This window comes from Melanotaenia boesemani, chromosome 2, assembly GCF_017639745.1.
Source record: "Melanotaenia boesemani isolate fMelBoe1 chromosome 2, fMelBoe1.pri, whole genome shotgun sequence".
NCBI classification, from domain to species: domain Eukaryota; kingdom Metazoa; phylum Chordata; class Actinopteri; order Atheriniformes; family Melanotaeniidae; genus Melanotaenia; species Melanotaenia boesemani.
In genome coordinates this window covers 29,296,898-29,320,046 of record NC_055683.1, presented here as the reverse complement: position 1 = coordinate 29,320,046, position 23,149 = coordinate 29,296,898, and the positions used below count along the sequence as shown (strand labels likewise).

The 23,149-nt window shown below is 37.7% G+C and overlaps 1 protein-coding gene across 1 annotated transcript; it reads right to left on the bottom strand.

Annotated features, from left to right (window-relative positions):
* Positions 1 to 283: 283 nt before the first annotated feature.
* Positions 284 to 19,472, bottom strand: usp31 (ubiquitin specific peptidase 31). Its single transcript, XM_041972696.1, has 16 exons — positions 18,350 to 19,472; positions 17,857 to 17,991; positions 17,456 to 17,550; positions 17,285 to 17,377; positions 14,833 to 14,968; positions 14,422 to 14,569; positions 14,137 to 14,317; positions 13,879 to 13,990; positions 13,661 to 13,755; positions 12,929 to 13,006; positions 12,146 to 12,275; positions 11,613 to 11,732; positions 10,920 to 11,145; positions 10,674 to 10,832; positions 7,502 to 7,654; positions 284 to 6,972 (listed from the first exon to the last, which is right to left on the bottom strand). Exons 1-16 carry the CDS (start codon positions 18,872 to 18,874, stop codon positions 5,480 to 5,482), a joined length of 3,879 nt encoding a protein of 1,292 aa, XP_041828630.1. The 5' UTR covers positions 18,875 to 19,472; the 3' UTR covers positions 284 to 5,479.
* Positions 19,473 to 23,149: the final 3,677 nt, after the last annotated feature.

Here is a 23,149-nt window from a genome sequence, read left to right as displayed (position 1 = left end):
TGCTTTGTGGCAACAAAAATAATGGGGCTAAACTGCAAAACTGAAAACACAAATGAGTATTTACATTCACTTCAGCCCCAAGAAGAGACAGGAGGCTTCTGTAGAAATAATAATCTAAATACGTATACAAGCAAGTTTTAATGCTGCATCAGAGAATCTTTTCAAAGTGATGAAATCAAAGATCTGCGTGTTGCATAGCATCAAGCTGCAGACCGATTCATTTGAAGAGGGCTCCCTCTAGTGTAGAAATAACTATGAACACATCACACTAAAGCAACCAGTCTAAGAGTGTCAATAGTTTTAATCAGATTTTTCATTTTGTACTTGCATGGATAGAACAACACAGTATATACACATTTGTCCTTTTGGAGGAGAAAATAAAAAAGAAAAGTGCAGATATGATAGTAAAGATAATAAAAAAATAATAAATTAACATAGAAGTTTGACAGTCTAATGAATATACAGCTAAAGAATGTCAAAACTAAAAAAGACTGAAAATAAACAGGCATTGGCCGAAAGAAAGGTCCTAATGTTAAATAAAAAAATACAACTTTGACAGTTGAGATAATGCAGTTGTGATTAATAATGACCCTGATAAGACAAATAACGAATTACAAAAAACTTAAAAATGAAAACAAATCTCAATAAATGCAAAAGATTGCATTTTACAAAATCATTTGTGAATATATAAAACGTAAAGGGCATAAAAGTTAAAAAAAAATAATAAAGGACACGGAGGCATGCCGTGCATTTAGTACAATAGTATTCTTTAAAACGGCTTAAAAATAACATTTCACACAAGACATTCATTCATTACACAGCTCCCTAATTTCTGTCATCCAACAATACAAACTAACCGTTACAGTTTGTTTTGCTTAAGGCTTGTAAAAAGTTTCTATATGCTCCATTTGTAATGCTTACATTGGAAAAATACCCCCGGAGGCTTCTCAGAGCATCCCTCGTCCTAATAGCAAGGAGTCCACTCAGGAGTCAAAGGGGGTGTATGACTGGAGCGCTACAGAATCTGCTCGACCTCAGGATGCTGGAAGTTTAGCATGGGGGTTACTGCAGCTATAATTTTACAAAACAGCTGCAACAGAACAATAACTCCATACAGGATTGTCTAATCTTAATTAGCTTCTGCAGTGAAGCCTCTATTTACTTTCCCAGTTTACATTACCAGTCATCAGAATAAGAAAAATAATAGCAAACCTTTAAAAAAAAAAAAAAAACAGGTTTGTTGATGAACTGCTTCAGAATTAAACATATGTCGACTGAAATGTAAGTCGCTTTGGATAAAAGCGTCTGCTAAATGACTGTAGAATAGAATAGAATAGAATAGAAATGATTGATGTCATGGACACTGAAACCAGCATTAACTGAATATTTGAATGTTATTTTTGATAATTATAAAACTATAGATTTACTACTTCTCCTTATTGCATTTAGCTACATATACATAGAGCTTTTATACTAGAGGATAACCGCATCTTTGAGGCAGTCGAGACCATGGCAACAGCGATTTACAAACTGTTATCACTGAAGTAAACTAACGAAATGCTTTCCACAACACATACATACATTATGAGACTATTTAGTAACCACATAGATTATCGCAGCCATAGTGTTGTCTCTGCTGGTGTACAACAGTATTGAGGGGAGAAAAAAAAAGTAATTATAACCCACCAATTTGGTAGGAGCACCCATAGAGCACAGATCAGCAGAATTAGAAAAATAAAGTGAGAAAAAAATCTATAAATTATATAATACCTAAAGCAATTATGCTATTGTGTTTTTTTTCCAGACAAGATTTTACCGTTTAATCTTTTTACATAGAGATGAAATATTCTGTTTTACAGTTTCTAAATATTGCAATGCTGTGCAAATTAAGCGATGGGATATACGAGCCATGCATTGCTCTCTATTTTAAACTGCAGATTATTGCATAGTTGATAAAATACATGCATTAGCATTTTCATGCAATACTGTATTACGTAATCATTCTCAGTTTTGTACATTGACAAGTTTACAACAAAGTAAGAAAAATAAATAAACGCAGACAACTGCTGGAAAGAAAGCTAAAAAAAGGGAAATAATTAATGTAAAATAGTTTTACTCCAAATTTAGCATGTTGCACTAGTTTTTAAACAGTTAAATGAATAAATTCTCTGGATAGATCTTTTCCTGTGAATGCAGAACTCTTCTGGTCATTAGTGGCATTTTTGACCTTTAAAAGTTGACCATGGTACCTTTTCTATGTATCAAATAAGAATTAACTTAAGTAAACAATTGTAAAATAAACTTAGATCCCAAGCATTTTTTTTCATTTTTGTTTTCTTAAAGATGGTAGGCTAATAATTAGCAATTATTACATGGTTGGTAATTTGTCTAATACACTATATACCCTTTAAATATTGATGCTGTACAAAATATCCACGTTTCTGCTTGCCATTAGAATCTTAAACTCTAAACTACATTTTACATATCACTCTGTGTTCTACATCTCACAACATTATATGTTTTATATATAAAACAATGTCAGCAATATGGTTTTCATTTAAAAAAAAAATGTTGGAAACAAGCTGTGGCTTTTAGTGTTTTACATAAAAAAAAAAAAAAAACTTAATGTTTGCTCAAATAAAACTAAATTTACACAATATTGTATGACTCAGATTGCCAAGAGCCACCTCAAGAAAAAATTATTCTAAAAGTGAAGAGGCATCAAATTCTAATGCACTTGTTTTTGGCTATATGAATAAAGTCCATGATATTTATCTTCTTTTTTCAGGCAAGTATATGAATAGACTAAATAATGTAACCGCATGATACTAACAAACAACAGCAACTCATTTAGAGACTTCACAAAAAGGCAAATGAGACGAAGAAAGTCAGTTTCGCATGAAATCGTCCTGCTTTGATCCAAAGTGCTGTGCACATGTTCCTGATAGTAAATCGAGTAAAACTGAAAAGAGCAGCTACAGGAATACCACCAGACTTAAACATTCTGGATGTTATTTCTAGGACATATGAAGGAACTGGTTGTCAGCAAAGTGTTAAGTACAAATCATTATTATAAAAACTTAACCCCCAAGTATTGTATACTATATGTTGTTACCATGTGCAGCATTGCTCTGAGTCTCATGTCCGGTGTCCTATTTCGTAAAGAAATTTCCAAACCAGGTATTTTCCAGGTAAAAATAATTATTATTGTTTGCTGGTATTTGAAGTTATTATTGCTAATAAAAAAGGAGGTTTAAGCAGTTATTAGATCCAAATGTTAACTACTGCTGTTAAATTTAAAAAGCCAACACCCTGTACAGGCCACATAAATAACACAGTAATGTTTAAATTAGGTGGCATTTCCTGGAATTATCTGAGAACCTCTGTAAACCTGACAGATGGTACAAAGACATAAAGAAATACTGTAGAGCTAAAACCTAAACACTATTACTTTAAAGTAAAAATGATTTTGTGATTTGAATTTCAACATTATAACCACATTTATTCTTTGAAAACCAACGATGCTGGTATCTAAAGGATTAGTAGGCAGCTCTACAATGATGAAGCTCATTGTTCACAAACAGGCCAGCAAGCATCATGAAAGCTGCAGTGATCGTATTCTGCCTCTGCTTCTATCATTTTAGTGTAAAACTAATATTTCATGTAGTGTCCTGATAGTTCAGAAAGTCCAGCATACACGTCCACAACTCCCAGACAGCATCAGAGGAATCTTGTTAAATTACCAATATTCTGATTTAGGCAAGTGGAAAAAAAAAAACAACAAAATGGCAAAGTATATCTCCTATGAGGTACCACAGGTTATGATAAACATTGCCAACAGCTTTCAGGCTTAATGAAATGTGTCGTCACAGTTCTGAACATCATCTTTTGAGCGTGTACCCTTAAGAATATTTAGTGCTAGTGAAGCAGTGGCCTGTTGGAGCACCAGGTGTGATAAAGGGATGGTCTCTTTACTAAAGAACGACCCCTGACACATTGAGGTGAATGTACCCTTTTACCATTTCAAGCCTGTTGATTCTACTTTAAAATGTCTTGAACTCATTTCAATAGTTATGAGATTATAATCGCCATACTACATTATCAATACAAAGTGCGAACAAAACATTCCTACCCAGTGGTGCATACAGTAGAAGACTTCTATGTTGCCAAAGGCAATTATTTGTTTCCATCTACAGCATTGAAAGGCGCTTAAGATCATTTTCATCTTGCTCATAAAGAGAGAGAGAGAGAGAGAGAGAGAGGGGGGGGGGGTTAACATACCATATACTTTCTGTCAATATATGTACAGATGCATCTACATTTATTTACATACGTTAAAGGGTTTCATTCCAAAACATACCATCTCTTTTACGGAAAAATGACTGAACTGCAAATAACATTTCATAAAATACATCTCTATCAAAAGTGTACTCTTTTAAAAAACTAAAGTTTGAAAATATTGGAAAACTTTCTGAATTTGTATAATAGTCTTTTCTTTATCATGCTTTTTTTTAATATTCATTTTGGTCCAGAGCCCATTGTCATCTATGCATTATATATTCCTCAAATACTAATGCAACAGTCTCATTCGTTCCTGCTCCTCTTTATCAATCTTAGACGCTTTCAAGACATTTAGGGTCAAATTACCCGACACAGAATTGATTATCTTTTCCTGAAGAGCTTTTGATCAAAAGAAAACTCACTTAAAAAGGACCCTTATTGACCAATAAATAGGAAGTAGATATGTACTTATCGCTTTAAATCCTAAAATAACTCAAACTTAGGACTGTTTAGCCACAGTTATTTCGGAATGAAACTCTTTTGTATCTGCTTGCATGTCTACAAATCCCTTAAGTCAGTTTCAATATGAGAGGCTAATTTTAATGTTATGGTTCTGTTTACTCAGCTGTTCAGTTTCAAATGCTTAGAGTAGTGATTAAACATCAATAACCACCTTAATCCCTCTTAACCTGGAGAATGAGTCTAAATCAATGAGAAATATTATTCCACTACACTAATTCTGCATTACTGGTGTCTAATAGGGAATTACTACTTGGACAAGTAATCTTAATATTTAAGCAGATGCATTTGAGATTGTATTGGATTGGATGTGCCAGTAAGTAAATTAGGTTTTATGATCCTTTAATGCTCACAATAAACTAGGTTGGGTGTCATCATCTAAATCACCCCAGACTTTAAAAAAAAAAAAAAGTAAAATAATTAACAAAACAAACTCTTTATAAATCAATTTTGGCAGCATACCTTTGCATGTGCTTGGCACCCAGGTAGTGCTTTCTTTATCCAAAACAGCTCAAAACTGGTGTGAATATTTATATCTCAGAGCCAAATTACACATCTAAAGCCAGTGTACAAAACCATAACATTAAAAAAATATGTCTTAAATACATCTGTTTCTGACTGAAACGTAGGCACAAAAAATAGCTGCATTTGTTTGTTTAATATCATTACTACAGATGTATCATTGAGGCCTCTGTGCTGTTCGTGCAGGAGATTGCATGCTCGATGACAGCTTTCGGGAAGATGCCATCCTCTCAAGAGGTTTTTTCCCATTTGAAGGAGACTTGCTACTTATGTCAGATGTGGAAGACTTGGACTTGCCTACGTTTAGTAGACTGCGACTGAGAGAGCTGGGGGGTTTGGAAGACTCCTTTGTCACAGACTTTGTCTCACCTCCATGAGTTTCCATGGAAGTCTGCAAAGACGCTGAATCTGCTGTCTTTCCACCGTCACCACTCATCTCCTTGGCTTGTCCATTCTGCTTGCATGTCCTCTCTGAGGCCTTTTTGCTAAGCAAGGTGCTCTTTCCCAAATCGGCCGACCGGCGGCTTTCCCTTTGTCGGAGGGCACTCTTGAAGAAAGACAACCCTTTCTCCTCAGATTTGCTGTTACGCTGCAGGTCTCTGGTGGACACACTAGGTGAGCGCAGGCTAGTAACTGAAGAACTGCTGCTGGAACTTCTCACAGACCTCCTCTCAGGCCTGTTGCCTTCCCCGTTCTTGATAAGTGAAGAGCGAGCCACACAGCTGCCCCGGAGATTGTCGACCAGGGGGCTGGTGTGCATAGAATCTCTGCTGTAGCTCCTTTCGACCACTCGTTTCCGGCTGCTTGTGGAACTTTTCTCAGCGACACTTTGATTCTTCTTTGAAGTCGGTGAGGGTGAAGCTGAAGACTGAGGTGTGGAGCGGACGCATGTCTTATGTTGTGGTGTTGCCTCTTGAGACTGACTTGAGTCTTTTGTTTTGGAGGGAGTTCCGCTGGGTGTTGAGGTGCTTTTCTTTACACTTACACTTTTCTCTTTAGTGTTGTTTAGCTTTTTGCCTTTCACAGGTGTACCGGAAGACGTCTCAGAAGCAGAGGTCTTATAGGTTGAGCACAAACGTTTTTTAGAGGTCTTGCTTTGCTCCACTTTGCTGGAACTCTGTGTGGAACCTGTGCTTTCTGTCTTCAAGCCAAAACCTCCAATACTACTCTTTCTTTTCTGCTCTTTGGAGGGTGTAGCTTGAGTGGGTAATATGTTTTGATCTATAGCTGTAATCTCATTGTTGTTCTCAGTTGCTTCGTTTTTAGTGCTCTTCTTTTCTACTGGAGTGGGAGCTCTGCAATACATCATATCACAGAATCTTTTACTGTTGTCCTGGTCACTTAAGTTGCTTTCCATCATGGACAAAGGGGTCCTGCCACCAAAGTAACGTTCATGTCTACTGTAGCTGCCAAAACAGGATGTAGAAACCTTGTCATCACATGCCTCACCTATTCTCTCCAGGGGAGGGGAACACCGAGAGTCGAGGGAGAAACGTGAGGGTGAGTTGGATCTCATTTGGAGTTTGGCCGAGAGAGACCAAGAAGGTTTTATTCCACTGTCATTAAAGGCTAAAGGGCTGGCAATAGATGACCTGGACGACAAGCTCTGACGCTGTATACTTCTGACAAAAGGACGCACAGAGAATCCGCCTAAAAACAGGGAAACATTTATGAAAGACAATCATTCTTTGTTAAAGTAATAAAACATATTTTAGCTTTAATGTTAATAACATACATGCAAAGAGACAATATTTAAAATTACACAAATTCAACAGACTGGACATATCAGACTAAAAAAGATGCCTAAAGCTTCATAATGGTGTGCAACTTATGTTAATTAGTATATTAACATTATTAACAGTTGCATTTACTCACATTAAAAGCATCAGTGAATCCACAACATAAAACAATTCCCCCGTTGTTTTAAACAAGTTTTGACAACATTTGGCTTAAGACTAGAGCTAAGATGTTACCTAAATTTCAAACAAAATGAAAATAACAGATTTGTATCTTTTGATTCATATATTAATGGGTATGGCACTCCATTCGTACATTAATTAATTAATATTTTCCTTCACTTGAAGAAGTCCGATGTTGTTTGTGTGAATAAAACAAAAAAAACTCTAAGTGACTCCTGTGAATTAAAAGTTATCAACTGTAAATGTAAGGCTATCCTCACCATCATCCTCACTACGTTCTCCTGGAAACTCTACCGACTCGGCAAGTGAAGCCAGAGAGGTGCGTCTGGACGAGGCTCCAGAGGCCAAGCTAGCGGGTCTGCTGCCAGGCAACCTGTTAATCCAGTGGTCACACAGGGATGAACTTGTGGAACCTGTTTATAAGAACACAGTTGAACAAATTTTTCATTTACAAAGCTACAATAAAGCATTATCCCCAAGTAGGGCTGGGCGATTAATTGATAAAATCGATAAATCGAATTTTCCATTTTTGGAGATTTATTTTTATGAAAATCTGGATTTTTTTCTATAGTTAGCAGCAGATTTAGCCCTCTCTCCACACCAGAACGGTGTTTGTCTGACAGATTTTCAGTGAAGTGACCCTTCACTCATTCCTGGGATTTAGCTGTGCGCATAACTGCTGTGAGAAATGCACACACACACACACACATATAGGGAGACAGGTTATTGGCTGATGGTTGGATGGAACTGTTCCTTCTGGATCAGGATTGTCCAGCCTTCAGTTAGCCATTCAGGGGACCAACAACACATTGAAGCTCATGTCAGGCATCATAGCTGCTAAGATAAGTGGGCACATGGATCAATACATGAGCGCAGCACAGAAAGGCACTGGTAAAAATACCAGAGGAGCAAAACACCAGCTGCTGGTAGATAAAACAGTCGCTCGGGACTGCAGAACCAGGAATACCAATCTGTGCACTGCCTGGATTGATTAGAAAGCCTATGACTTAATGCCACACACATGGATCATGGAATGCTTGGAGATGTATAACATCAACAGGACTATAAGAGCCTTCATTGCAAACTAATTGCAAATGTGGCATATACCAAGGAGATGCCCTGTCCCTTGTGTTGTTCTGCATAGGTCTGAACCCCCTCAGCCAAATAATCACCAAGACTGGCTATGGATACCGACTCAGGAATGGGTCCACCATCAGTCACCTCCTCTACACGGATGACATCAAGCTGTACGCCAAGAGTGAGCGAGACATTGACTCACTGATCCACACAACCAGGATCTACAGCAATGACATTGGAATGTCATTTGGACTTGAGAAGTGTGTGCGGATGGTGACAAAGAGAGGGAAGGTAGTCCTTACAGAAGGGGTCTCACTCCCAGACGGCAGAATAGCAGACATTGAGGACAGCTACAAGTACCTTGGAATCCCACAAGCAAATGGCAACCTCGAACAGGCCACAAGAAAAGCAGCCACAGCCAAATACCTCCAACGAGTAAGGCAAGTCCTAAGGACTAAGCGCAAGGAAGGAGGTAGAGGACTAGTGAGTGTCAGAACCACTATCCAGGATGAATTGAATACATCAGGAAGATGGCCTTAATGGAAGAAGTGCTCGGTGAATGTCTCAGGCAGTGGAAAACAGATCATGTGTTGATGGAGGAACCATCATGGGAGGAAAAGCCCCATCATGGGATGTACCACCAACAGATAACTGAAGTGGCTGATATCAAGAAATCCTACTAATGGCTAGAAAGGGCTGGACTGAAAGACAGCACAGAGGCACTGATCATAGCTGCACAGGAGCAGACCTTGAGCACCAGAGTAATAGAGGCCCAGATCTACCATACAAGACAAGACCCCAGGTGTAGACTGTGCAAAGAGGCCCCTGAGACAATCAAGCACATAACTGCAGGGTGTAAGATGCTGGCAGGGAAAGCTTACAAGGAGCGTCATAACCAAGTGGCTGGTATAGTGTACAGGAACATCTGTGCGGAGTACAGACTGGAAGCCCCGAGGTCAAGGTGAGAAACACCTCCGAAGGTGGTAGAGAATGACCGAGCTAAGATCCTGCGGGACTTCCGGATCCAGACCGACAAAATGGTAATGGCAAACCAGCCGGACATTGTGGTGATGGACAAACAGCAGAGGAAAGCCGTTGTGGTTGACATCGCAATACCAAGCGATTGCAACATCAGGAAAAAGGAACATGAGAAACTGAAGAAATACCAAGGCCTGAAAGAAGAACTTGAGAAGGCCTGGAAAGTGAAGGCAACAGTGGTGCCCGTGGTCATCGGAGCACTCGGGTCAGTAACCCCCAAACTGGAAGAGTGGCTACAGCAGATCCCAGGACAAACCTCAGACATCTCGGTCCAGAAGAGTGCAGTCCTAGGAACAGCAAAGATACTGCGCAGAATCCTCAAGCTCCCAGGCCTCTGGTAGAGGGTCCGAGCTTGGATGGATGAGACCGCCCACGGAGGGCAAGGGGACTATTTATATATATATATATATATATATATATATATATATATATATATATATATATCATTATTTTATTTTTTTTTTTTCTCATCAAAGAAGAAATAGACTATGGCCAGTCTGTGAAGAATCACGAAGTACATGGAAAATGTTTCACCACCTGCAGGATGGTTAAACGACCCTAATGTTTATCTAACATAACATTGAAATTAAATATTATGTCATTTGTTATTTTACTATCATGTATGACTTGGTCTTACAACGTAATGTGACGCGTTCACTGAACGTTACGTTATACAGACGAGAAGAAAAAACTAAATACATCTTTTGTGACAGAAAGTTTTGCTGTTTAAACACAGTCAACCCAGCATGAGATGCATGGCTTTTATTCGTTGGTGTGCAATAGTCACAGTCTGTAGAAGAAAGCGTATTTAGTTCAGATTTGTGGTCTTTCTGTATTTTTACTGTCCCAGTATTATTTATGTGTCAAACAGCAGCTATTCTACTAAAGGAAAGCTGGAAGTCAAAGCTAGCTAGATGTTTTTCCTGGGTTTCTAAAGTAATGTTTAAAACAGTAATGTTAAAATTTTTATAATGCCGTTTCCAGAAAGAAGCCTCCCATGTTGAGGTAGCGGTCCTGTAGCATTTAACATATGTCTTCTCTGAGAGAAATCCAGAGTTAATATGCAGAATTTATTTATTCTTTAGGAAATTTAGTTGGAATGAGACTTTATTATATTGCTATGTTGGCATCAAAAGAAATAAATAAATAGAACTTAAAGACTTTTAAGCAGTTTTATGTAGTTTTACATATTTTTAGTGTTGGGAAATTAATCAACACAGAATAATTGTTCTAATCGTAAAATCATGATTATTTCTTTGACAATAATCGTACCAAGAAGCATGACATCCCTACTAATAATGTGAAATAGATACTGACCAGCAACAGAGCTGTTGGCAGACCAGGAGGGGATAGCAGTTCTCCTCTGATAGAACAGTATGTAAGCCGTCTGCTGACACACGTCATCATCAGCGATTGGTGAAACCTCGCTGTCATCAAAGCAGTACCACTGCCCATCGATGGAATTTTTGCAGTAAGCTGCAAACACAAACGAATGAGAAAATGTTGAAATGGACAATAACAATATAGCTCAACAATATTCACACAGTAGCAACAACAGATTACCAGTGTAGTGGCCTCCATGCATATTGCCATGATGGTTGCACACAGCATACAGGTCATACAGGTAGTCGTCAGGGTTTCTACCCAGCCCATAGGACCGTCTCCATGGTGACCAATGGGAGGGTAAACTCCAGCTACTCTGGCTTCTCTTGACCACATGTGGAGCCATGTCCATCCCCATTAGAGGAAACCTCACCATGTTCTGCATCTTCACCCTCCGGTCCCCCTCCTGGAGCCCAGACACAGGCTTTGATTAATAAACAATACTTTTCTTCTCCTAAAACAGAGCTCATGTAAAATTGCCTCTAGCATGTGTGAACATGCACTGAAGATACTGAAGATATATGAGTATATCGCAGGAAACTGTTGTATATTAGATTGTATTGAAGTCCAAGTTGCATAAAGGGGCTATATGAAAACAAAATTCAGATACTTTTCTCTCCAAATTAGTCTACCAACCATAATTGGATATGGTCTGAGTGGGTGTCCTTAATCTTTGAAAAATATAAACTTTAAAAACATGAAACTAAAATTCTGGTAACCAAAAAAAGCATCTAAGTTAAAATTCTAGTCCCACAAACCAAAGAAAAAGCTCATGATACGGTGCAAATAATGCATATTATGTCTGTTTTTGCACTTAATAACCAACGCATACATTATTTTTTTTATTTAAAGTGACAAGATGAGCTGGACTACCTGTCTAAACCTCTTGAGATGCAGTATGAGCACATCCGGCAGCGTCCACAGGCTGAGCTTTATACGACCCTGCTGCAGCTGCTTGCAGTGGGGACAGCGCCAAGCATCGTCTGGGGCCAGCTAAAACACACACACACACACACACACACACACACATTAAGCCCAAGAAGCAGCGATGAAAAACAAGTTCCAACCACACAGCTTGTAAAATAAGCTTCACACAGGATGAGGCCTGCATTTTCCTCCAGTTTGAATCTATTCTCCTCCAAAGCAGCTGAAAGCAAGTTAAACCACAATGTAAACGTTGGTCTCCGCTCAGAATCTCAACTTTATTTCAGACACAGCATCAGGAATAAATACCCAGTAAAACCATGGTGACTTAAAAGCTGTTTTGAAGAGAGCAATAACACCTTTGAGGAGAAAGCACATATGACACCACAATTCTTATATCAAACTACTGACAGGAAGAAGTTTAGGTTCTTAAATGCACCACACACCACAGTGACCGGTATGTTTGTGGTTAATATTGTTACCTGCTCTTCTTTTGTGTAGAGATGAAAGCACTGAGCAAGGGTGCAGGCCTGCGGCTGATGATGTTGTTCTCTGTGCAGATAGACACTCTCGGCATCTGGAATATACTCCTCCTCAGTGTGTCCAAACAAACTGGGAATGTAAAAAAAAAGCGAATTTAACTATAATGTTTTGCAAGGTTCCTCAGATGCGCAGTAAAACTTTGTGTTTTTTCATGTCTGTCATTTTAACAGTTGATGTAATTGTTAAACATGTTACTAGATGACAGCATAACATCTGCTAAATGAGAATCTACAATAATTCATGCAAAGCCAACATCTACAACCAAGTGCCAACATAAGAAAACTGATCAAGGAAAATTCTTAAGGAGCAGTGACTTCAATTTTACTAGAGGGGCCGCGTGTTAACGACACAACTGAGCCCTTAGCAACAGAAAGACAGCAGACATCTGACTGTGTGGGCAGAACTTCATATTGTGGTGTTTGGTTTAAAACCACTACGGTTTCAAACAAAGCACATCTGCTTGTAGATTGTGCAAGTTTATTTTTTCAAATCTGATAGTGTGGAAGACACCGAGGGACCCAGAAAAGGCTGAGAACTGTAAAATAACCTTCAGCTTTGGGGCACGTGACTTCTCAGAAACATATAACAGTTTAATTAATTTAATTTAGTATGTTTTCTGATCCTTTTTCAACAAATATTGTTTTATTAACTCAATTTCAAACAACAACAAAGTAAATAAATCAGACAGAGGTACATATTGCATATTAATCTTGTTAACTCACTAGTCCTTAGTCTCTTTATCCCACTCAACCACAATCTTCACATGAGGTGGTCCTCCTTGTCCACAGGACTTGTATGCTCTGTAGTGAAAACAATATCAGTGGTATTATTTATTTATTAAGTCTTTTAGAATGGTGCAATTTATAAAATCAGTATCAGTCCATTCATATATTTCATGCAGGCAAGTATTAAGAATGTTTCTAGCCAAAGTAAGAGGAAGAACTTTGATTTTACTGTGATTTGGACACATTTATGGACAAGCATTGCTTTCCATTAGTAGAAGATGTTAAACTAGGACATTAATAATAAAAAATGGTAAAGGCATGTCTTAAACTGATTAATGAGAGGAGGAAACTGATGGCGCATGCAAGTAAAGGCAAACGTAAAAGAGAGGACTAACATATTCTGACCTCACTCCCAACACACAAGATCAGGTATGTCTTTACTTTATATGTTAATTTTTCAGCCCATCTCACTTTTAAATGTGACTGAGATTGAGAAAATATTCAGGATATGATAAAAATGTTAAACAGTATCCTTTAAACTACTATAGCAAAAAGCTATCTAATTGTACAAATTGGTTTCAAATCTATTTTGTAAAAGCAACATTTATTTATATTCATAGACTGTATATGTTCATTTAATTGATCAGTTTATGTCAAGTTTCAATTTATTATTATAGTCACATCTCTGTTAAAAATAACCAAAATATAACAACAAATTTCAGGACTGACCTTTCAACAGTTGGGTGACACAGTGGTCGTTCGTCTTGGGGAAGGAGGTAGGTGATACCAACAACGCCAACCACCCGAAGACTGAAAGGTCCAATCTACAAAGAATAAAACACGAGGCCCCACCGTTAATATGTCTAGCCATTCATTAGTGAAATTTCAAACAGAATTACCAAAGTTGGACTTTACACAAAAGACCAACAAAGAGTTGCTCTTCCTACCTGAACATAGACCCCAGGCCTCAACAGGTGGCGCATTTTCTCCAGGATCTCTTTTTGTAAAGCATCCCAGGTCACAGTGCGCTCCATGTACAGTACAAAAGGCAGGCCAAACCTTTAAAAAACAAAATTTATAACTTGTATGTGCTGTCATTAGTTGTCCTATTTATCACAGACAGACACAAGACATTTATTTGGATTCATAAAAAGACAGGGGACAAGTTAAAAACACAGAGCATAAAACACAGTGAGCTGCAGTACCTCTTTCCTTGGTGGCCAGTGCATGCTCTGTTACACACCAAGAGGATCATTTTTTCCGGCCCTAGATTTTTATTGGGTGATCCAGTTACAGGAGTCATGGCCCCCTGCATGAAGGATGGAGTCCTGCTGATTTCTGTCCCATATTTCAAATTGTTATGATTCAGGTTTGCCAGAAGGCTTCCTTTAACAGAAAGAAAGGCATCTCAGTGGTTCCCAGTTTATTACAGCAAGTGTTAAAAAGGGAATAAAGAGAACAATATTATACAACAACTGTATAAGAGTTACCTCTTTTTGTGCGTATGTTTTCCAGTTTAAAGGTCTCGGGTGTCTCAAAGGCAAAGATGGAGTCGCTCTCTTGAATAATGTCGAGATCATCATCATCATCACAGAATGAACGATGAAAGCCGTCATAGTACATTTCTGTCAAAACAAACTTCAAGAGAAAAGGAAAGTACATTTCAGAAGGTGCAAAAAGAAGAGGGCATATCAATCTGTAGAACTTGCCACATCCTATCTCTGCTGTCATTTACATTTAAATTAATTTAGTCAAGAGCAAGTACTACAGGAAAAACCCGTCAGATTTATGCATTACTTCCTAACAGCAAGTAGAACTGGTTTTACAAACTCTGCACAGACACCTCGAGCCTGTAATATAGTCTCTCATTGTCAGACCCTGACCAGAGACAGGAATAGCACCTGGTCCATTGGGATCTTGGTCTCACGTGACACAGCATCTCTGAGGCGATAGACAGTACTTTTGAGAGGAACAGCAACTCCAATCCTCATACAGTGAGAGTACTTGCCCTGGTAAACCACCGTCACATACAGGGGCCTGGAGGAAAAAAGAAAGAAAAAAAAAACTGTCTATATTAAACTGTTTCCTCTGCAAAAGCTCACTCTTTTTAAAGTAGCTGTTCATTTTTGTTAATATGTGACCATGAGAAAGTCTTGGAATATTGCCCAAATATTTAGTAGCAACAATATTTGTTCTTCGGTGTCTCTGCATACTGTACAAAATACTGTACACACTACTTACAAAACATTAGGGAAATTCAGCTTTTTCTTTGATGTCAAAATGCACCTAAAATGCACTATGACTTTTACAGGTGAACTTGTGTAAAACTCTTTAATATTTAAGTACTTATTGCAAAACATGCTGTTCCCTAACAAGATGCTTAACCACCAAAAAACTCTAAGAATGATTTGTACCATGAATCGATCACTAAATTCTGGTTTAATGACGGCTGGTGTTCCAACAGTTCTCACATTAAGACATCAGACCAAGAAGACACCTCACACATTGCAAGTTGTCACGACATTGAGATTTTATGTTGTGGTATCCCAGTACTGTTGTTGTTTCAACAAAGTGTTTGAGATGAAGGATTTAACTTTGTATGATGCTACTCAAATACGCTACATTCCTGATTTAATATCAGCAGCACAAACGTTTTACATTTTCTGTAAATTTAGGCTGGAAGTTGAATATCCCTAACTGAGTACAGTATTACTATAGAGTATACAAAAGTGGAAACTGTAATATACAAAAACTCAACAAGTATTCTCCCATTTTCTAGTTTTTTTTTTTTTTTTAGCTGTTCATTTGAATGTAAACCATATATCTTTTACAGCTCTTTTAAAAGTTTTTCTTTTTCTTTTTTAAGCCTCGTCATTACTGGTCAACTCCTCAAATTGCCAGACAACCACAGCAAAGTAGTCAGCCAAGTCTTAGGCTGGACTTACACCAGAAGACTTTTAAAAGATTTGCACAAGACTCTGAAAAACTACCAGCTCACATCTAAAGACCAATGTTTAGTCTTAAGTCTCAGCCTAGTCTCAGACTGAGATTTGACCAAGACTGTGAATCTTGTAGGGTCACAAATTACAAGACTGCAACTAGATTCTTTTAGCATTTTATTGTGATATGTTGGACAGCTGATCTCAAACAGGGCTGATCTGCCCACAGTAAAGCAAACAAGGGGAGAATTTCACTCCAGGAGGGAATTACACATCATCATTATTAAGTGTGGCTTTACATCTCCACCAGGTGTTACAACGACTCATCAGAATCTGGAGGGATGAATGAGTTTCTATTCTTCTCTCATTTGTTAGATCATTATACTGTAACACATAAATGATCCACAGCAGACGTTTACTTCTTAATAACATCCGCTTCTCTTTCTGGACGCTCCACCAACAACGTTTCATCACCGCTTCTTGTTCATATTTTTTCTTTTTTTTTTTTTTACGTCCGTTTTTGCTGGTGTTCTTACTGTCGGGATTCTTGTTTCTGCTTTTGTCAGAGCTCATCTATTGGTTGTTGATCGTGTTTCGTCACTGCGACTTGCGATAATATCAAACATGTTTGATATTGTCGCAGATCCAAGACTAGAGTAAGACTGACATCAAACAGAGCAGATTACCAGCTTACACCTAACCACAGAGATGACGGGAGCGCGCTGTGACTCCAGAAAAACTCCCAAGATTTCCTGAAGACTTCCGTTTATAGTCTGCAATCGTGAAAATTGTTTGGTGTGAGCCCAGCATTAGTCGCATGTAAGCTTTCTTTTGCTTAAAGCTGAAAATATGCTGCTATGTCTAATTTTGAACAACATTTAGAAAAAAAAATGAATTTTACTAAATTCAGGAGCTGAGATGTGAACTATAACCATTATTTCATCTGGAACTCAATATGTTTGAAGAACAAAAAGAGCACAGTATACAATCTCAACTTTTTGCTCTATAACATACCAAAAACATCTCACTTTTGTAGTTTTTATTAATCTTTTTCCCCTGTATGTTCATAATTTTTCATGTTTTGACATATTACCTAATGCTCCTGCACCTTAAACCTTCCCACACACTCCTGCCAAAGCAGGTTACATTCTTCCTTTTGTAACCACACACATTCACTCACTGAGGTTTGCTTCACATGCCTGTAAACTTGTCAAAACACATACATACACAAACATACAGTTTGACCTTCAATGAAAGCTGTCAGCCCTCTGAAGACCTTTAAATGCAAGGTGTTTGCTTACAGTCACTTCTAAGAACAAAAACAAGTATATTAAGCAGCAATAATCAATCAGAACATGTAAGAATCTGTCAAACCAGAACTGTAAATTGGTCACTCCCTGCACAAGAAACTCACCGTGTGTGTGGAAGTGGGATTGGTAAGGAGATACAGAGGAAGGGATCAAAAGTGTTGCTCTGCTTTTGGCAATGTGGACAGGTAAGCGAAGACCTGTGAGGAAAATATCAAATCTCTCAATATGATGAGATAACCGACAGAGTGACCAGATTTTGTGAGTGAAGAACCTACCGGTACTGTGCCTGAAATAGTTCCTGTACAAATGACCCAGCAGAGAGAGGAGGAGATGGCCCCTCTATAGTTTGGTCATCTTCTTCAATAGGGGGCTGGTGAGACACAAACAGGTTTTATTACTCTGATTACTGGTCTATCGGGTTTATAAGCCAGATTGCTTTCAAGTGCCTTGTTATTATCAGTTAGAGTTAAACGTAAGTAAATAGGGCCAGGAAAGTCAATCAAGTTAATAATTAATCCATAATAATTAAATCTTCACACAATAAAAATGATCATTCACTGTTTGGCAAAGACATTTGGGTAAAGACCCTGATTTTACAAATTAAAATCTGGCCAGTACTAACAAACTAAACATTAGCCTTTGACCTTATCATTGCTCAAAGGATCTCTTAATTCACCTTTATAGTAGGCCTGCTGTCGGGGTTCACGGTGTTGAGGTCCTCGTGTACTCTGTCCAACAGCCACAGAAGAAACTCTTGAGCGTCATGCTGAGCGTTCCCTTTAAACTGTGTGGCATTTTTGGACACAGTATTCTGGGAATAAATAGCATGATTAAAAACAATCATGATATCTGGCACAACTGCTAAATTATTTATGCTTACATGCCTAAAAAGAAACCTTTTATAACAAGATATCCAAGGTCAGCATTGTCACTTTCAGCTTTAGCTTATGTCAGTATAACAGCTTTTTTCAGCCTGTGCACCAATACATAATAATTTCTAGTCCTTTCTTATATATACACATTTTACATGTATACAAATTTATTAATTTCTTAATCAAAATGTAATGAATAATCTCTCTGCAGCCTTGCAGAAGAGTTGGATATCAAACTCTGGTGAATACACAACAAAGTCCTAGTTACTATACTATCTTGCTTTGTTTGATTCTCACCTTGAATTCCCTGCTATGCTGGGGGGTATACTCAAACGTCCACAAAGCCCGAACAAGTCCTGACAGTTGCTCAGTCACTTCTCCTTTGGTCAGAGGACCCTTCTTCTGCAAAAACACGCCATTTGTCTTTGGTTTGTCCTCATCCAACTCCTCGCCTTTATAGTGCTCCAGAACGAGGTACTCAGCAAAGAGTTCAGTGTTACTGAGGCACTGCAGAATTGCATTCATAAAGCAGGTATTCCCGTGATTTTTCAGACCTGACACTCCAGGAACTCTCTCCCCAGATAGGAAGCACCCCAGGTGCCCATCTTCCATGGGAACATCCTTATTTCCAGATTTAAAGGTGGAAAATCCTCCATCATCCTTTTCGTCCTCGGTCTGTACTTCGGATCCAAAGTGTGATAAGGCTGTCAATGTCCTCAGGACTCTGCTCATAAAACTGCCCACGGAACGTACAGAACCTCTCCTGAACAGCTTCTTGCTGAAGCTGGACTTCTTGTCCTTGGTTGCAGCTTTACAAGACATGATTTCCCTTTCACTCAGACAGATGTGCTATGCTGAACGAGTCATCTCACTGGCGATCTGCTGCTCCATCTCAAAACATGGAGACAGCAATAACGCCAACTACTGGTTAACATTAAAGTCCGTCTGCAGGAAGGTTGAGAGTGTTAGCTAACCTTAAACATCATTAGCATTTTGACCGAGTTCTTTTTGTATAAGCACGAAGCAATTAATCTGATAATTTCACTTTTTCAAATAATGTTAGCCTGTCGTGCAAACTATCGATTTAGGCCATTTGCGCAATAACGTTAAACAAACATTACTTTAGTTGCTTACCCCTATAACTTAATCCAGAGTTACCTTGTTTTTGCGGTTTACTGCCCCGCAGCAACAAACCGACATCAGCGACGCTGGAGTAAAAACAGCAGCGTTAGCTAATTCAGCCAAGGCTAGCGCTAGCTCCAATAACAACACAGAAACAGTGGCAGTCCTTTTCCGTTGAAAGTCCAGCAGGAAACTATATCTTGCTATGGTACGCAGGCAATCACGGTCAGAGTCAACTGTGTGAAATTTGATTAACCTCACATCTCTAATACATTTGGAGGTACATTCTGGCTAGCAGGCTTGCTTTACTTCTTCTTCCTCTCCTTTCAACGACTAGCAGAAAAACTAGCCTACTTCTCAATTACTGCCATCTAGTGGACTAAGATGAGAACTGCAACCTAACCGTTCAACCTCTATCCATTTGTTTCATGTTTGTTTTTTTTTGTTTGTTTTTTTGTTTATTTGTTTGTTTGTTTTTTTTGTTTTTTTGTTTTTGTTTATTTATTTATTTATTTTATGTGCTGGATATTTTAACTGTTAGTAATTAAATAAATACCAGCTACATTTCCACAATCTACTTTAACGTTAATATAAAGAACCAATCTAAACAGTAACTACACCTTAAACTAATAATGTATCTTTACACTATTTTCAATGCATGGCAAAGACATTAGGCTACTTTTGAAATGTTTCACTCATGGTTAATTTTTTTACCAAAGATTCTAGATTCCTATTCATGAAAGATGAGCATTATATTATTTCTGTAAAATCATATCATGTTTTGAGTGAGACAATGAAGTGGTATGAGAGAAGCTTAAAACTGATCACAGTTCAGATCAAACATGACTAACAAAAGGCTGATGATGTTATATTTTTAAATCCTTAAAAGCTGGCATAGTAACTGATTTCTATTTCAGTTCTTTTCTATACCTGAAGGAGGCACAATAAGCATGGTGAAAGAAGAGAAACAGAGGGAGACATTGTGTTAAGCAGTGTATCTAATTGAGTACATTTTTAAATTAAAAAAGCTAGACTAGAAGATAGTGAGTGTGTGTGGTTTGCACACATGTGTGATAGTGTTATCTACCACAGGACTTGACAAGAGCTTCACCTTGTCTGATGCTCAGACTATGAAGGCTCAGGTGCTTTTTCAGGCACTTTGTTGGCAGTTATACCAGAGTGAAGTGTTGAGAGCAATTTGTGTCTTGTTTGCTGAAGAGCCGTTATGTTGTTTTAAGTTGTGCTGACCTTGGCAAAGACATCACTGATAATCACTACGTTTGAGGCAGCACTTTCATCACTTATTTCAACTGGCAGGTAGTGTACTGAACCCAGTTTTTTCCCCAAAAAAGAGTCATGCAGAACAAAGTAAGGCAGATACTGAGACATTTGAATGAGATAATGACAAAGCAGTAAAAGTGACTTGAAGACTGAAAAGTTGTGACAGTTCCCTACGTGTTAGATTAAAGCATAATAACATGTATTTAATTTGTTTATATTTCTTAGAATTAAAACCTATATAGGACTGGATTCCATTAAACATAAAACATATAAAAATAAATGAAATTAATTCTCAAATGCAAAATATCCAGTAAATACCCTGTTTGTTTTTTTTTTGTGGTTTTGTTTGTTTGTTTGTTTGTTTGTTTGTTTGTTTGTTTGTTTGTTTGTTTTTTGTGGTTATGGCCAAATCCTTCACTTGCTATTTGCCATCAACACTTCAAGCAGTTGGAACCAGATGGGGAAGTTCTCTAATGATGTGTCCATGGAAACAAGGCAAATGGTCACATGTGTTACATCACTCAACACAGGGAACGCCTTCTGCTGGATCCTGCTTGGGATTTTGAAATGATATCGAAGCATATTGCCTTTTTTTTTTTGCTGTTATTGTTGTTTTTCCTCATTAGTGTATTTGATTTTGAGTCCTTGCTAATCTGTTCTGTCATTTTATTATTATTATTATTGCTATTATTATTATTATTATTATTATTATTCACCCCTAATCACATCTTTATAGACACTCACAATCAATCATAATGAAAAATTACCCTCTCTTAACAGGTAGTTAAAAAAAAATACAAAAAAAAGAGAAAAAATACTTAGAGTCTTAATTAATTATCCAATCATGACCCACCCAAGGATCAAGTATTAATTAATAATGCACCAAAACAGCCAGTGTGGGATTAATATTGAATGCTGAACTACAGATATTATGTGATTTTCAATTTGATATTCAAATTACTTTAAGTTACCATGACCTTAAACCTTTGGAGTAATTTGCTGTTTGCGGCACTTATATACTTCACTTTCTTCAGAACAGATTACTTGTTATTTCATGTTGTCTGGGCATGATAAATACATTTCACTCATGCAAACCAGTCTAAATCGTTTCCTTCCATACAACAGAAAATTTAGTACTGGCTGTTCTGGGTATTCTTGATGCAGATCATTCATGTAAATTATGATAAGGTTAATAAGATGAGCTTGTGGATGCTGATGAATAGCTGCATCTGTAAATTACAAGTACTACGCTATGAGATGCTGCCTGTTTGCACCTTCTGCTAAAATGATCTTGTGTGAAATGCTTTCTACACTAAGAGACAGTCACCTATCCCCCTGCTGGCATAAAGCTAATATCCCTGTGCCTATTTAAAGCGTTTTCTGCACATGTTCTTCCATTTCCATTTACTAATGAGCAAACAGAGGAGTGAGAAAACACTTGCTGGACCTTATGTACAAGCTGTAAATCTGACGTACACAAATGATGATAATAATAAATCCTCTATTCATTTTAATGACCATGACATAAATTCAGTTTCATCTTAAATACTTACTTTGTAGTGATTGTGTGGTAATATGTGAAACAAACTAAGTTTGGCCAATGAATCTTAACTTTCATTGTTCACTTATTATCTGATCTTCTAGCCTCTTTCTTCTGTTTTTTTTTTTTTTTTTCCTTCTTTTTTTTTCTTAACGATGTACCCTATAGTTTCGTGAAATTCCTGTGATGTCTTTTTGGTCTTCTGGCTTCTTTCTGGTTAAAATTAGCCGACATTAAACTCTGTTTAGGTGTAACGGAGTCGTTAAAAGACTGTATGAGCTAATTAATCTGAAGAAAGAAATATCCATGGATTCCATTTTGATTGACAGCTGAACTTGCTCCCCTCTACCAGGGAGAGGATTTTTTTTCTAGGCGACGTCCCTCAGCAACAGTCAAATGATGCCTTCACGTACATTCGGTTAAATAGTGTTTCATAATTCACTCAGTGGCTTGTGCCGTGCTGAGTAGTAAACATACTCGTGGGAGAATACTTTTACTCTTGAACTGAAGTGAAAAGTCCGTTAATCTAGAAAAATACGTATTATTAAAAAGTCAAAGTATTTTTTAACTCTAATATTTCAAAATATCTCAAATAAATCTTTAAAAAAATATTAATTGATGTAAAAACATGTTAAAGACGTCTACAATGTAGTCATAAATTGGTTCTACAATGGCTAATTGATTTAATAAATTTTGAACCACTTATAATTAGAATGCAAGCTCTGTGTTCTCCAGCAACATGTGGCAATACTGAAAAGTTTTTACAACCTCCCAAAAACTAAAGTTAAACCAATAGGGTAATAGTTGCCTACAAACACATGTAAAAAGTAAGAATTCGTGTTCCTTTTTTTAACTCACGTCTTTAAATTTAATTTGTCAACTATTTCTAAAAACAAAGCGTTCATTCCCTCCAAAACATCACGATACTCCCAATTTTATAAGGGTTCAGCCGTCACACTGTAGTTGCGCTATTTCCGACAGTGGGCAAGGACAGTGAAGTCTCGTTGCACTTCCCATGGCCATATTTGGGTGAGCATAGGGGGAGCGTGAGCCCAGTAAAGCATTTCGAGGGGGTTAATATGAGCTTTTGTCTGTCGTCTATCTCAAGAAAAATATCCAAACGGCGTATTTTCATAAGTTGACTGCGCCACGTT

What these genes read in the sequence shown, in the direction of transcription:
- usp31 (XM_041972696.1), bottom strand. Translation starts at nt 18,874, where the DNA reads ATGTCTTGTAAAGCTGCAACCAAGGACAAGAAGTCCAGCTTCAGCAAG. An exon ending in GATAAAGAGACTAAGGACTA is followed by an intron (nt 12,276 to 12,928) that starts GTGAGTTAACAA and finishes TTACATTCCCAG; the next exon opens with TTTGTTTGGACACACTGAGG. An exon ending in TCTACACAAAAGAAGAGCAG is followed by an intron (nt 11,733 to 12,145) that starts GTAACAATATTA and finishes TGTGTGTTTTAG; the next exon opens with CTGGCCCCAGACGATGCTTG.